This window comes from Siniperca chuatsi, linkage group LG14 (assembly GCF_020085105.1).
Source record: "Siniperca chuatsi isolate FFG_IHB_CAS linkage group LG14, ASM2008510v1, whole genome shotgun sequence".
Lineage (NCBI taxonomy): Eukaryota > Metazoa > Chordata > Actinopteri > Centrarchiformes > Sinipercidae > Siniperca > Siniperca chuatsi.
The window spans coordinates 12453238-12469293 of NC_058055.1; the positions used below are offsets into that span (position 1 = coordinate 12453238).

Below are 16056 nucleotides of genomic sequence, written 5' to 3' on the forward strand. Positions count from 1 at the left end.
TCTTCCTCGTCTTTGCACTGGCGCAGTACGCGGACTGGTGAAAGGGTATGGAAGCCTATAGAGGACTATGTTAAAATTTTCATTCATTCATTCAACCGTTATTTAAATCTGGAGGAATCATTAAGGGCATGCCCTCATTTTCAATGATGTCAAGAGTACAAAACAGAATAAATACACACAAAAAATAATTAACAAGAAAACAAATAAAAGGACAGCAACACAACACAGTTAAAAACAATTATGCAAAATGATAATGTAAACTTGAAAATAAAAATGTATTGTTATTCCACAATAGCATTATAATTTTCCACTTATGTATGTGTTATTTGTATCTGTTATGCTATGTGAGCCAGTGGCAAGCAGTGGCGTGCCACATCTAGGATGGTGTGGGGGTCAAGGAAAGCTGAAGTCTGGGCAACTTTATGGTAATGAGCTATGAAACGGTTTGGCGGCAACCAATAGGAATTTAGAAGTCCACTCGAGAGAATTCCGGAGAACACAAGTGTGTAAACTTTGGTTCTGACCAAACAGTCAACAGGATGATCTGAAATAAGTTGACATTTCCTTACATGACTGGACAGCATGTGCACCTACTAGATTCAGTGTATGCAATGCGCAGGGTGGAAACGTGGCCATAGGATTTACTTGCATAATTTGGGCTTGCACACTTTTAACTCTTCCCGACATATTACTTCCAGCATCATACCCTTGTCCACGGCAGTCAGTGAGGTCGATTCCATGCCTTTGAAGAGATTCCTCTATCATGCTGGTGTTTTCTTTTCCTGTCTTTTTTGCAAAGTCTACAAACTCAAATAACTAAAATGTTTGTTTATTGTCCATCCTTTGCCATGTGCGTCATCGTTAGACACATACCTCAGAAGCAGGACGTTTTGCTCAACATGTGATATATCTGGGGTGGCATCACATATTATAGAGAAATAGATTGACTGCCGTCTTTCCCCAAGAATGGTGTTGAGAGCGTGATTTCCACACAGTTCAATTAATTCATTCTGAGAGCGCCACAAGAGCCGTTCCCCTCGCTCATGCTCTTGCATGACAGAATCATATTTTGCAATAAGCTCGAGTAGCCCTAAAAAATGTCCATTATGAACATCACCAAGCTCATTGGTGTCCCCTCTGAAAGCTCGATTTCTAGATGCTAAAAACAGCGGTACATCTAATAATCTTTCCAACAAAGCCATGTTTTTTTCCATGTGTGTTTGGAATTCCTTTTGGAACTGGCCATCAACACCTGTGCCATGTATCAGGGAATGCTGTTGATTCTGCCACTTCCAGTAGGAGTGTTTATGTGGACTGCTTTTTCATGCGCTGGTAATTTACTGTAGAGTTTCTGCCACTTCCTTGAGGACACCCTTAACCAGGGGTTCTCAACCTTTTCTAATTCAAGGCCCACTTATTCATACTTGTAATGGGCCAGGGCCCATATAAATTACAATAATAATAATAATACAAATTATTTTATCTATTCTATTCTAATAATCTACTATATAGTATGTAGGTTCTGGCAGTCAAAGAAGGTTGCTGCAAATGTGCCTGTTCAAAATATTAAAACAAAATCTTTTTCAAAAAAGTTCATAATGACATACTATCTGGAAAATGTATTTTTCATATATTGAATTAATTGTATTGAATGGACACAGGATTAAACAAAACAGAATTACGTTTTTTTCAATTTCATTACAAATGAAGTACAGATTATCCAATGATACACGGACCGAACTATTACATTTCCAATGACTGAAAACTATTTTCTTATCTTGTGTGTGCGTAGGATTGTTTTATGATCAGTCATTCACATCACATATAATTTTGAACAGGCACATTTGCGGAAACCTTCTTCATTGGGCAGCCGGTATGGATTGGGCACTGACATTCACCACACTACAGCCTACCGGTTAGCTTACCTGTTTAATTGACAGCAAAAGAAATATGGAAAAGAAAAGGCAATAGGTAAAAGAATAAAGACAAATAAAGGGATAAAATAAATAAATGACATTATATAAAAATAAATAAATAAAAACATACAGACAAAATAGAGAATATATACAGAAATAAATTAACAATTATATATGAAAATGCTTATTATTCTTTTAGATTTTGTTATTTGTCATTATATTTCCACATTTATATATTCTTTTATTTATTTCTCTTTATATTTCAAAATTATTTTATTTACTTATTTATTCTTTTATTTATTTCTCTTTATAGTTCTACATTTATTTTCTTATTCTTTTACAGATTTATTATTCTTTATGGCACTCCTGTGATTCCATACATACAGGTGGTTCAATGTAAGTTCTTTGATAACCATCACTTTTATCCATTTACATTTATTCTCTCTGTTGTGAAGCAGGACAACTTAAACTGAAATAGCTTAATATTTGAATATTTTACTATACACACACTGTGATGTGTACAGGTATAAACATGTAGTAATAAATATATATATTTATATGCTAAGATATATATATATGCTGAGATGTAAACAGGTTGTAAACAGTAAGTAACCACGTATGTAAGCAGATGGAGCCAGTGCAGTAGAATAGGTATGTACAGTACCAGTAAGTATAGTATAAGTATGAAAGTAGTCTAGGTTATTAGTAACTGATTTATGTTTGAGAATATATGAAAAAGTATGAAGAAAAGCAAGTAAAATTGACAGATTTTCACTTCAGTTTTATTATTATTATTTAGTTAAATGGGCTCAAATAGACATAAAATACATTTGCTTTTAACCTAACATAGGTATAAAGATCAGTATCAGCTGGATATTTGAAAGAAACACAGTACATGCACACAAGTTGATGATGCTGAGATGATGCAGAGTGCTATAGCAAGCTAATTTCTCCACAGTCAAAGGTCGTAACTGTAACTAAATGAAAAATCTGATGCAGATCTATTTTAATCCATTCAAGGTTATAAAATAAGCATAATGCTCCTACAACATTATGTAGAAATGGTACACAAGTGTGTCATGTTGCAAATCTCTATATACAGTACCCATGGCATAGTTAACATATATGTTCCATTCATGACTTGTGTCAGTTTAAAACACATAGCATATTATGCATTCTCACAAATTCTTATCACATTCACAATCACTGATAGTGTTGATAATGCACATACAAGGGGTGGGCAATAAGCACATAATTATCACAGTGTCCATATCACAACATAGGTGTTACAGTATATACTAAAGAATTCAACTTTTTACTTTGCCTTGTTACTAAAAAGTTATACTGGTGGTCACACTGTAGCGTCAAATGTAATCAAATGTTACAAAATATTAATATGTAATTTAAAAGAAATGTTCTCAAGTATTGAATATGTCACACCCTTAGCAGGGATTCAGACCAAAAACAGCCCTGCATTAAAACAATGCAGGGGGATGCGTTGTCTATTTGGTTTTTAATTATAGTATATTTTGGTACAATAGTGTCTAAGTTTAGTATCTTTTGGGTCTAATACAACATTATATGCGGTTTCTAATTACAGCATAATTTAGGTGTATGGTGTCTAATTAGGGTATAACTGTGTTTGTTTACTGTTAATAAAGAACATATTATTTCTAGTTTCTGTCTAATTTAATACAAAGTACGGCTTATTACGTCTTATTAGTGTACAGTAAAATAAAGCGCGACCCAAGCTTGCTATGTCAGCTTAAAAGGTGAGGATATATGTCAATGTTGTGTTCCGCTGCCTCCCAGGGCCAAAGAATCAATTATTGCAGATTTGAAGTATTGACTGAATTGACTGAACAACTTTTTTTCCTCAAAAAGCATCTTGATTTGGAGGCCTTCATATAATTCTGTTATTTTGACAAATCATGATGAAAATGAAGTAAGTTTTCAGCATCATTAAAGCTGATCATAGCTTCCAAGCAGCACATAATTAAAAAGTAAATCCACCACAATCAAAAGCATCAAAATCAGAGTCTGCCACTTCAAAGTCAAAGCTGTTAAAGTGAGGGGAGTCGAGTGCGGGGCCACCGGTGTGGTACGCTCCTGCTGGTCCCATGCCAGAGAAATCTGTGTCAAGTGGCAGGTCAGGAGCTTTGGCTTCCAGATTAGAGAGCGAGCATGCACCGAGGTAACCCATTGCAGAGGAAGCAGCAGCCCCTCCCATCAGCAGATAAACCGCCCTCACTGCTTGGGCATTACTGATAGTGCCATGACGCAGACACCCTACTGAATGTGCACCTCCTTTGTAATACTTTGAACGTGGAGAATTCCTGCCTGTTGGATTAAGAGGTTGGGGAAAAAACAAACATAATTTTTTGACATGTCATTAACACAAGTCAAACATGTGCAGCTCACAGAGCAAACTGTTTAACTGTTTACCCTGAGCACACACCCTAAACTCACCTTTCTCCCTTGGGGAAGCACAGGTCATGGGTCCGGGGGAGGATGCCTCTGTGTCGCTGACTGGTGGAGTTGGTGGATCTTTGTCCAGGATTTGCTCAGGCACCAGATCTTGGAGAGTAATGCGTGGTGGTGGCACATAATGTCGCTTACAAGGATTGAGAGGTGATGAGAGACTCTGTAGAAAATAAAATACGAGTTCTCTTAAGGAAAAATATGGGTTTGCTAAGAATTACAGTGATTGATTAAAAGACTAAGAAATCTCTAAATGATAAATATATTCTCTGTTCAACATTTACAAGATGTATTGGAACAAGGTTTTGTACAGACCTTCATGGTTCCCACATGATGTAACCTAATGATCCCCCGACTTTCCCTCTAGTGCCACCATGTGGTTCACATTTGTGGTTTTGAGTAAAATGTCTCAACAATTATTGGATGTATTGCGATGAAATTTGGTTCGGGGGGGGGGGGGTGCTGTTAGTTAAACTTTGCAGTCCAACTCTGCTTAAATTTAGATTTGTATTGGTGTATTTAGATTCTAAGGTGGCCTGTCTGCCTGCACAGAGAGCAGCTGCGCACACACCCCTTGGATCGGGTTGTGGGTTGCCAGGTTGCGGTGACAGATGGGTTGAAATTGTATGTAGTGTGTGGATTGTGTGTGCAGATTGTGTTTCATAGACGATCTGGCAATTTGGGTGACGTCAGACAAACATCCAAAACTTGGATCCCTGTATTCATAATAAAGTTTGAGGGCCATGTAAATTGAGTTTCCCGGGAGAAACAACAAAACGGTAGGGTGTTGGTAGACGGCCTTGAAATACAAGAAACCCAGGAACCCAGGAGTGTTGGCAGGTATGCTCAGACCTCTTGATTAGCCCAGCCCACAACCTATTGTTTTAGGCTACCACTGTAAGTAATGTAAAAAAAAAAAAAAACCTTCTCTGAAAGACGATCTGCAGAAGAGTTCACATGACTGCTGTGAACTCTTTCTCTGCTACACAGTGAAATGCTCATCATAACCATCTGTATCTTCTGAAAAATATTATTTTCTATTCTAGTTATATTTTTTTCTTCTACACCCTTCAGTTTGTCCAATACTTTAGTTTATGACCAAATACCAGCAAAACTACCTGTACTTTGTGTTTAGTGCTAATTAGCAAGTTAGCATGCTAACACACGAAACTAAGATGGTGAACATGATGAACATTATACCTGCTTAACATCAGCATGTTAGCATTGTCAGGCATGTTGTAATGCTGATGTTAGCATTTAGCTTAAAGCACCACTGTGTCTAAGTACATCCTCACAGATCCTTTAGCATGTCTATAAACTCTTCCAAAACAATTACCTCAACAAATACAGTAGGTCTTAATAACTCACCTTTTTCACTTTTCTCAGCATATTCAGCCATTGACTAAAAAGTGATAAAAAATATTATTACCTCCATACAAATCATACATCCATCAGTACATCAATTAAAGTACATACCAATGAAATAACTTTGTAGGTTGCAGGATGGAATGTGCTGTATTTGTGCCTCTCAGGCTAGCACACTTTCTGCTACACAATACTGGGTATTGTTGTAAGACGAAGGTAAGCAGAAATGAAAAAATTAAAATCTGGGATTGGGCTTTTTTTTCTTGTCAAATACGTAAATAGAGGAGTGGGGGAGTAGATGGGCTTTATGTGATTAAATAAAAGAAATAGTTCAACATTTTGGGAAATAACCTACACTTTTTAGCATTCTTGCGAGAGTTAGATGAGAAGATTGGTGCCACTCTCATATTTGTCCCGTTAAAAATGAAGTCTAGTCTGGCTCTGTCAAAAGGTTAAAAAATCACCACCAGCACCTCTAAAGCTCACTAATTAACACAATGTATCTTTTTTTTATTCTGTACAAAAACAGAAAAGTAAAAACTACAAGTTGCAGTTTTACGGAGGCTATGTGCCAGACTATTTTTGGCTGGAACCAGTGACTTCCCATACTCTCCTCTTGTCGTTTTTACACTTCGGTGTAACCCGGCTAAGCTGTTTCACCCTGTTTCCAGACTACCAGACACGAGAGTGGTATCAGTCTTCTCATCTAACTCTTGGCAAAATGTGAAAAAGCGCGTTTCTCAAAATACTGGAACTATTCCCCTGACTAACTAGTGGTAAATTTGAGAAATTGCACCACAAACTTTAGTTGAATCCAAGATGTTGACAGTATATTGGAACAAAGCAAAATAATCAGTAGAGAAAGCACAGTGACCACCAGACCTGCAGTCTGCAGGAGTTTCAGCCAGCAGCAGCAGGTATTTATTCTGAGGGAGGATCAGAGCAAAGCAGCAATCCCTGCATCCACCAGAGGGTAACTTAGGCAGATCTAGTATCTCCTTGCCTTCCACAATTGCCTCACAACTGCTCTGCAATAGTACAAGCTGGTCAGGGGGAGATGATGCATCATGGCACACAAGGAGACTGCCCTCAGCTGTTAGGAACAGAAACCTCTTCTTCCACTGTTTGAAAATAAATCCACCTGGATAAGAGAAGCAGGTTGGAAATAACAGACAATAGTACTGAATAGTCAATGGTACTTGTTGGAGAAATGATGCTGTGATAAACATTTCTAATCATAATAACCCAACACCAAAAGCTTGTTGACAATATTAAGCATGATCACAGTTTATCATGATAGCAGTAGGAGCAGTGTACAGATGGATTAAAGCACGAACACTCGGTTCTATCATCCCCACAGATTATAGGCAGTCAGATAGTTGGAGGATCAAGGGGCTGTGGATGTGGTGCTTAACCAATCAGACAATGTTGACCAGTGTGTACATCTGTCTAGATCTAACATAATCACACACACACATCTGGATTTACTCATTCTCTATACAGTACATATAGTAAAAAACACATGGACACACTATATTAAAGCACATAACAGAATTACAATAGCAAGAGCTGGTGAAAAAAGAGCAAGAGAAACAAGAGCAACTGAGATTTAGTCCGCTATACTAATCTTTTTAGTGTATTTTCAGCTACATTTTGAGATTATGTTTTTATCATGGTTTGCCACACAGCTGTGGTTATTAAGTGCAAACCATTTCATAATGCTCTATATTTATTTTGGAAAAAATATCATTCAGTTTTAAAAAAAATCCTGATAATGGATGATTTAGAGGAGAAAATCATTAAGATTCTTTTCTCAAAACCATACTAGGTTTTAAGAGCATTGCTAACTCTATTAATAATATTATAACATGTTGTAATGTGTCATTTTAGGAACAAAGCTCTAATGAGTTTGAGCAAACACAAAATACATTTATCATCCTACTGAGCAATTATTCAACATAATCACACCTCCATGATGCTCAATGTTTTTATTCTAACAGGGCAATATAAACAAGGTCAGCAATTTTAGGTGATTAAGTGTGATAGTGAACAGACATCTAATTTGAAAATTACTATAAAATCTACTGAGAACTGCAAAACTATCCTATAGCTTGTTATAAGAGAGGCAATATTTTTTGTCACCGCAGCTGTAATGATGATTGCTCAGTGAAGATGAGGATCATCACTCACCATACATCCTGAGCATCCCATGGTGGATCCCCGAGACGTTCATGTTAACGGTCGATGTATCCCAGTCTCACAGGCTCAGAGAGAAATGTTTGAGGACAGGATGGGTGAAAAGCACGAGGCTCAATGTGAGTTTTAATGCTCAGCCTTAATCCCCATTCAGCAGGGATGTTCCACTGGGCCAAAATGGGCTGTGATGAGATGTTATACACAAACTGTTGTAGTGTGTCCAGAGTTACTGTGTAAAATGACTTATCAGCATGATTCAACAGTTTTTTTTTAATTTAAATATTTCTCTTTAAAATCAATTCAGTTTTACATACACAGAATTAAAAGTAATTTTGATCAATCCATCACTGTGAACACTGTCAACAGTAGCCAGAACATCACTATGGCCCCAATATGCACCTTTATTTTTTTTCGCTCTAATTTATCTTTCAATAGTTCCACAGCAGTTATGAAAAGACGATGAAATGGCTGCATTTAGATTAGGTCATGTTGAGTCCTTTCCTGTGCAATTTATTGTCTTGTCATCTGTAATCCTGCACATTTAGCTAGCTGTTATCCAGTCAGACTACAATATTGAGTACTATTAACATAAACATTTATTGAAGAGAAAATACATTAATTGTAAAAATTGCAGATTTGTTAAAACATACCAGGGTTGTAAATGTAGCTCAACTGTAGATAACCTTCTGTGCAAAAGTGCCAACTGACAATTTAATTTAAATACCTTTTGATTACCACTTTATTTAGTAGTATATATTTATTGAACCATAATTGAATCCATACTCTAAATAATGCAAATTAGGACCCACATTTAAGGATTGACAGACAGGACACTGTATATCACATCACTACTGAGCACATAAATACATTATACATATAGTATGATGCTAATGAGTACAAGATCAAATCAATGTCACATTCTTATACAGAATTTATTCATCATCTCAGACTTTAAATTGTCTTGAAAAACAATAAATAAAATAATTTAAATTCAAATATATATTTATGCTACAGTATCTGAAGAAAACTAAACATAGGAGAAAAACACTCACTGAGACATAAATATGCTAAAGTGAAACTGACATAAGAATCACAAAAGAAATATATGATGAATTTGAAGAAAACTATTGATTACATATAAAAACAGAAAGGCAAAGTGTAAAGCTAACTTTCTAGCTAACTACATTCTGTTACGTGTGCTTGTTGATGCAACTTGTGTTACTGCTTAGGCATTTTATTACATTCTCACATAAACAGTGGTTTTATCCTCTCCTTCTCAATGGACAACAAAAGAAAACTAATTTATGGAAACCCATAATGTCCCTAAATTGGTGAATGAGGCAACATTTTTAAGCAATTTGACATATGTTTAAATAAATGACTAAACTTGGCGTGAATACCATTTGCATATAAAAAGTATCTTTCTTTTCTGACAGTTTCTTGCCAGCCACTTCAAGGACACTGCAATTTCTTGCCATCTGCTAAAGATGATGTTTTTGCAATGAAAATTGCTTTGCTTGGAAGTTACCAAAGTTTCTTTTAATGTTCATGTTGCTAATAGTTCAAGAAAAACATTTTTCATGACAAAATCAATTTGTTGTGAAATTTTGTCAGGAATGATGAACAAAAGTAGCAGTTCAATAGTTTTCATTTTCCCTCTGTATGTGTAAAGTACTTGTTGGCTAAGAAAGTTGATCCTCATATTGCTTTCTAAAACAGTCTCCAGCAGGGAAGAAGTCCCAGCAACGCTCCTGGTACATCTTCCACACATACGACTCCTAAAACAGAGGATGTAAGGAGAACACAGCAGACTCTGTGTTATCAGTGGGAATAAAACAACAATTAAAAAACTGTAATAAAACAATTCAGACTGACCTGCCCAGTGTGCTCTGTCTCATCTTTGTTGATAAGGTACATTAAGAAGAACCTGAAAAGGACTCACATGTTATATCTTCTCATTTGTACATGCACACATACATGCATACACACACAGTAACACAGTGGAGGTACACTCACATGTAATTGGCCAGGTTGTGCTCATCTAAAGTGTGGGTCTCAAACCCGTGTGGTGTTGTATCAAAGTAGTCACTTCCAATGCCACATATGAAGCATTTTGTCTGCACAAAAAAAGTGATGAGGATTAAAGTCCCGTTGTGCATACATTAGGTACAAGTGTCAACTTAATATATTATACTGTACCTCCATGTCTTCCTTGACCTGCTCTTGTTGGTCTCGGAGTTCTCCAAAGGCATCAATGATCAGACCTAGAGCATTTGTACAGTAACATTATAATTAGAGGTGTTTTTAAAATCTGTCCCAAACATACCTTAAAATCCCTTTCCTATATCAACAGTTTCAAGTAAGTCCCCAAAAGTTCCTTTTTTTCTTACTTGTAAGTTCACTCCAATGTTAGTACCCAAGGACATGACATGACATTTGAAAAGTGTCTTCCAGGCCAGCACTGTCTTTACCCTGAATAATGGCCAGCAGAATGACAATGACAAAGAAGAAGAACGTTATATCGAAGACCACTCGATAAAGCTCGTATTCATCTCCAGCAGGATCCTCGATCTCATCTCCAATGCCTCCACCAGCACGCACACCCACGTACATGTGGAACAGGTAACACTGTAAATTAAAGAAATCATTTGGTTAAGTGGTGGAGACATGAATGTATCAAAGTGCACATTTTTATATCAACTGTAACTTACAGTCATCATGTCGTCACATTTCATATCTGGTTCATCTTCATCCTCACTCTTGTTGTAAAACTTGCGGAAGAAATTGAAGGCAACTACAGTGTAAAGGTACACCACCACAGCCAACAAGCCCACTGTCATCATGAGCTAGCAGAAAGAAGAAGGAAACAGGCGTTAGTACACTCAAACTGAAGCAAAATTCATACTATTGAGTTTCTTCGGCACTTGCCTGTTTGCCATTGTGTGTGACTGAGGACAGGATAGTGCGCAGAGTCTTGACACCCATGGCAATATCCAGCAAGTGGCAGGCGAAGAAGAAGTTGTTGTAATGGCCGAGCAAAGACATTATCGTGTACCAACAGAGATATAGGAAAGTCTACAAAGAGATAACAAGGAAGGTTATTTCAGTTCTTAGAGAAAAGGTCATGTTCATATAAAATAGTATAGTACTGTATAGTATAATGTATTGTGCAATATACAAGTAAATATGGGTTTGCTTACACCGTCTGTGAACACAACGCCAAATTTCCAGATCTGGTACTTGATGTCAATGGGGGTCATCCTAAAAAGATACAATATTGGTTGATATCTATTTTAAATTATTAGTTTGAATTTTGAAGAACAATATCTAATCTTTGTTAGTTAAATATGTACTATACCATGCAAACACAGAGTTGTCTGGTCCCTCCTGTTTCTTCTCATGTTGTTGACTCACATCCAGGGAGGCTAAATCAACACCCAGGAGTTCAGCGATTCTTTCTCTGCCATAAATGTCTCCGTACTTATCCAGAACCTGGCCACAGACATTACATTACACATGAACATGCTCTACAGAGCCCATTTTAAAACCACCAAAATCGAACAACTCACCTTTCGTTTGACAAATTTATCCCAATAGTTGTTTGGGAAGGAGCTTTGAAAAAAGGGACATAACTGATTAATTAAATTAAGAAAAAAACCTGTTGTTATTTGAAATGGTTTTACCGTGTGCCTACTTAATCTTGACACTATTAAGAAGCATGATATACATACGGTGTATTCAGAACGAGTCGGTCCCACTGGCCCTTAATGTCATCATCCTCAGGCTGCTCAGTGATGTAGAGGCCGTCAAACTCCAGCTTTCTTGCAAGTTCTTTCTCCCTTTTAAAGATCACCAGTGGAATCTGACAAAACAATTGCAAATGCTGTTTAAATGAGGTATGCAAGTTTTTGGAATCATTTTCTGGTATAAGGCAGAACATGGTTCATAGTGCAAAACAACAGTTTTTCAAAAATCTGTCAATCATACCTTGAGGCAGTTGTAGCCAATGATACAGATGAATGAGATGACTGTGTGCAAGGCGGCAAGGAAGGCCAATGTGGGCTGCATGTAGCCAGTGCTCTCCTCTAAATAGAAATACATTGGGACGTCTTCCTCGTCCTCATCTCCTCCTTCATTCATTCCAGATCCCTCAGCCTCTTCCCCTGAGCCTTCAAACAACCCAGAGCCTTCGAACAGCCCGCTTCCCTCCGACAGTCTAGATCCTTCCATGTCCTCTCCCTCAGGCGGGGTGTCAGACACCTAAACAAAACAGAACAATGTGGAGACAAGACAGCTTGGCACAGCGGAACTTTCTTTGACTGAACCTCACAGACAAAAAAAAAAAAAAGAGTACTTAATTATGGGTATTTCCTTTAATACAAGCATGTAACACTAGTGAGAGTGTATTATTGAGTAGTTGAGTACAATGTAATCATTCATATACAAAATGATCTTTTTACCTTATAGAACAGCAGAATGAAGTTCAGGGCAAATGCGAGGAACAGAGCCAGAAAACGCAGGTTGTAGAAGTTTCTGGAGAGGTAGTTCTACAAAAGGGAGATGAATATTTTCAGCTGATTAGTGAGTCGGTAAGTGCAGAGTGACATTGAAATTATGCTAGCAAATCAATTCTGAAACAAATACTAGCAAATGTGTCACCATAAATTTATTTCTTTGGGTTTCCAGCTCAGTCCAGATTTGAAAACCTCCTTCCCTTTTTGGCTTCTTTTCTTTTTTTTTCGCAGATTTCTTTGGTTCTTCTGGCTTTTCTTCCTCCTTGCTCTGGGATTCTTTCTCTGCTTTCTCTCCAATTTCAACACTGACAACCAAACACAGTAGGGTTATTGTTTCATTTCTATATTTTATCAAAATCAAATCATCACACACTAGGGCTGTCACTGCTGCAGATGTGCAAACCTTTTTGCCATCAGTCTGCCTATGTCTCTCACATCCCCTACAGAGAGGCCCAATTCTACCCTGTATAGTCATACTACTACAAGTGTATTGTACATTATATGCTGGTAGTAATGTTGATGGTGCAGTATTTTAGCAGTTAGCACAAGAAATTGCTGCATGAAAATGATCCAAGGCATGTACCAAAGCTGTGAATTCAGAACACAAACATCAAACCATCCCAAATTGTTTGAGTAAAATATTCTTATCTACAGTCTTGGCTAAAAAGTCTAGTCTGTTATCTAGAACCGTGACAGAGAGAAGATATGTTGAGAGCAAGTAAATGTAGACAAGAAAATAGCTCAAGACTCTTACTCAGCCTTTTCAGGCTCTGGAGGAGGTTCCTCTACAGGAACAGGTTCAGGTGGTTTCTGGCTTGCATCAGTCTCTTCTGGTGGCTGTAACAAAATAAACACAAACACACACAATAGCCAGCCACTCTTTAGCCTTCCCTTTTTATTTTATTTTTTAAAAACATTCTTTCTTTTAGTTTAACAACTATACTGTACAAGATTTGATCTTTTTCTTTTTCTGTCTTAATTTTTGGGAGATGTCTGTCAATAGTAGTGTACATTTAAAACTAGATATCCAACCACTGAGGAACTGGATTAATAGCCACCCAAAGAATTAGCTAATATATAACATTTTATTCACCTAAGGTGCAAAAACCTCACCATTTTCCTCTTTGTTATGGGAGTTCCTTCAGGAGTTGGAGGTTCAACAGGTGACTCTACACCCATGTCTCCAAGTCCACCTGGAGCATCAATACCTGGTATCCTCCCACCCTCTTTTTCCTGGGTATCCTCTTCTTCCTCCTCTCCACTCCCAGTCTCTCCAGTGTCCATTACACCTCCAGTGTCTTGTTCTTCCCCTGTCCTTGGCTCCCCTGGTCCATCTCCATGCACATCATCCTGCGTGGGGTCTGGCATGCTTGCTAGAATCTCAGTCACAGTGATATTTTTAGCTCCCTCCACTAAGCCACCTCCAAACAGTGTTTGCCAGATGATCATAAAGAAGCCTTTGCACACATTGTAAATGAAGTGTAGTATACTCATTAGGATGGTCCAGAAAAAAGTGGACAAAGCCACTACAATCTCCTTGATGCTCATCTTTCTCACTCTGCGATACTGTCTGCGAAGATTACGGAAGGTGAAAATGCTGAGGAAGCATAACATGCTGTTTATGAAGTCTGCAAAGGCAGAGCTTGATTCAGGCTGCCCTTCCTCTCCATTACTATCCTCATCACCTCCTCCACTTGCCCCCCCTCCTGGTCCTCCCTCACCTCCAACTTCATCTCCTTCGTCATCTTCTTCCCCCTTTTCCTCTTCCTCCTGCTCTGAAATTTGTGAGGCTATATTCATCTCAAAGATGGTGTCCTCACAGAAGTTGACAAACATTTCCATCTTCTCTGATTCACCACCCTCATTGACAACATCAAAGATAAACTGTCGTTTGGACTCTCTGACCTGGGGCATCTCCCACTGTTTGCGGTTTACTTCACTGATTTCAAAGTAGATGCGCTCAATCTTTCTGCTGGCGCCCATTATTTCAATACGGCCCAGGAAGGGGCGGAAGTAGTTCAGTACACTCTCTGCTTGTTCTAGGAAGTTCTGTAGCCTGGTGTCATGGGGGACGTGCTCAGACAGGTTGGTGAGTAGCACTGCGATGTTGAACCCGATGTCCTTGGCAGGTTCCTGGAAGCGATTGGCAAACTCCTCATAGTGGATCATGTCATTCTCATCTGCTTCTGAGCAGGACAAAAGAAACTGGATCTCAGAAGGGGAATACTGTTTCTGACTGTCCATGGCCTTCTGGAAGTCCTTCTTGGAAATCAGCCCTCGGGGGTCTGTGACGTAATCACGGAAAGCATCCGAAGCCACAATGTCTTTCAGTTTGAGGAACATGTCAAAGAACTTCAGGATCATCTCCACGTTGCTGGAGGACTCTACCAACATGTCTACCATCTGGCGGGCAATTGTACCATTTACCACGTTTCCTGAATAATACAGAGTAAAATTCAAACAGAGGTTTGAAAAGGACAAGATGGAAAGAGATGAAACATTTTGAAAACTAAACAACAGATGAAAACACTTTTACCCTCTAATAGCGAGAGCAACATAACAACCATGTCTTTCTGCAGGTCAAGAAGCTCCTTCAGCAGACCGATCTGGCTTGAGTCCTGTGACCATAAAAAGATGCACAAGATCTTACAGTAATGACAACAGATCTTATATCATTTAAAATATAAAATATAAGGGGTTTACATAGATTTATAGAGATGCAATAGTCATTGGTGAAGTGGAAAACACAAGTCAAAAGTGTCAAGAATTATCACACAAAATTATTTCAACATATAGTAATCCAATTACTTGTTATGATAGGAGGTGTACATTCAAGATAATGTGTGTTGCATACACTCACATTCACAACAAAGAGGGTGCTGCAAAAAGAAGTTAAATAACCTCATGCTGAGAGAATTTGTAAAAATGGATTAGAAAAACTTGAATGTCTCCTCCAGCTTTACATAAATTCAGGTTTCAACGCATTTGTTAATTACTTAATAATTCTCATATTATTATTTCTATATTTCTGTATATGTAAACAAAAGTTAAATGTCAGCTAAGTCTATCTAAATAGTAATTAAATGAGCATTAGATTTAATAGCTGAAACTTTTATGACACAAACGGACATCTTGGGACATCAATAAAGATTACATGTGCAACACTGTTGTCTCCGCCTGTGCAACGAAAATATTGTAAACAAACACTGCACCACCTGCTAATTCATTATTTAATTCTTTAATCCTTCATCCAGAGAAACAGGAACTTTTTTGATGCCACTGACCTGATCTTATTCTCTTCATATGGTTTGTGTTTGGTCATACATAGCCTCATCCTAAATATGCCATGGATTGCTATGAACCGTAACAGAATTTCAATTGGAAGATGAATTGAATTACATGAAATACATGTTCAAATATATACACTATACAAATAATACTAATGTTATATTATATACTAATGTTATATCAATGCTTAAATAGTGTTATAACCAAAGCAACACAGAAGCCACAAAGCAACATAATACAAATGAAAGGCATATTCCTTCAGGTTAATTATTAGTGAATGAAAATGGCAACAGAAT

The 16056-nt window shown here is 37.6% G+C and overlaps 2 protein-coding genes across 16 annotated transcripts in view; both read right to left on the minus strand.

The window, feature by feature from the left end:
- Nucleotides 1-2682: 2682 nt before the first annotated feature.
- Nucleotides 2683-8067, minus strand: LOC122888788. Its single transcript, XM_044223647.1, has 5 exons — nucleotides 7953-8067; nucleotides 6645-6903; nucleotides 5766-5799; nucleotides 4386-4560; nucleotides 2683-4256 (listed from the first exon to the last, which is right to left on the minus strand). Exons 1-5 carry the CDS (start codon nucleotides 7993-7995, stop codon nucleotides 3913-3915), a joined length of 855 nt encoding a protein of 284 aa, XP_044079582.1. The 5' UTR covers nucleotides 7996-8067; the 3' UTR covers nucleotides 2683-3912.
- An 846-nt stretch (nucleotides 8068-8913) lies between these two features.
- The window catches only part of LOC122888781 (ryanodine receptor 1-like), a 49630-nt gene continuing 42487 nt past the window's right edge, over nucleotides 8914-16056 (minus strand). For 12 of the 15 annotated variants that reach the window (XM_044223623.1, XM_044223635.1, XM_044223634.1 and 9 more), the window contains 17 exons: nucleotides 15009-15090; nucleotides 13586-14907; nucleotides 13227-13309; nucleotides 12618-12777; nucleotides 12419-12505; nucleotides 11946-12218; nucleotides 11690-11820; nucleotides 11528-11570; nucleotides 11317-11450; nucleotides 11159-11219; nucleotides 10887-11033; nucleotides 10670-10804; nucleotides 10430-10586; nucleotides 10158-10222; nucleotides 9975-10075; nucleotides 9834-9885; nucleotides 8914-9736 (listed from right to left, as the gene is read on the minus strand). In XM_044223623.1, the coding sequence (XP_044079558.1) occupies nucleotides 9641-9736; nucleotides 9834-9885; nucleotides 9975-10075; nucleotides 10158-10222; nucleotides 10430-10586; nucleotides 10670-10804; nucleotides 10887-11033; nucleotides 11159-11219; nucleotides 11317-11450; nucleotides 11528-11570; nucleotides 11690-11820; nucleotides 11946-12218; nucleotides 12419-12505; nucleotides 12618-12777; nucleotides 13227-13309; nucleotides 13586-14907; nucleotides 15009-15090 (3129 nt within the window). In that variant the 3' untranslated portion in view covers nucleotides 8914-9640. The other 3 variants (XM_044223632.1, XR_006380779.1, XM_044223633.1) reach the window with 3 other exon arrangements.

Bases quoted from the DNA above. Each gene is read 5' to 3' on its own strand.
- LOC122888788 (XM_044223647.1), bottom strand. From the start codon at position 7,995: ATGAACGTCTCGGGGATCCACCATGGGATGCTCAGGATGTATG. The intron at 5,800-6,644 runs GTCTGGTGGTCA...ATCACTTTTTAG, and splicing joins GAAACTCCTGCAGACTGCAG to TCAATGGCTGAATATGCTGA. The intron at 4,561-5,765 runs GTGAGTTATTAA...TATTTTCTACAG, and splicing joins TGCTGAGAAAAGTGAAAAAG to AGTCTCTCATCACCTCTCAA.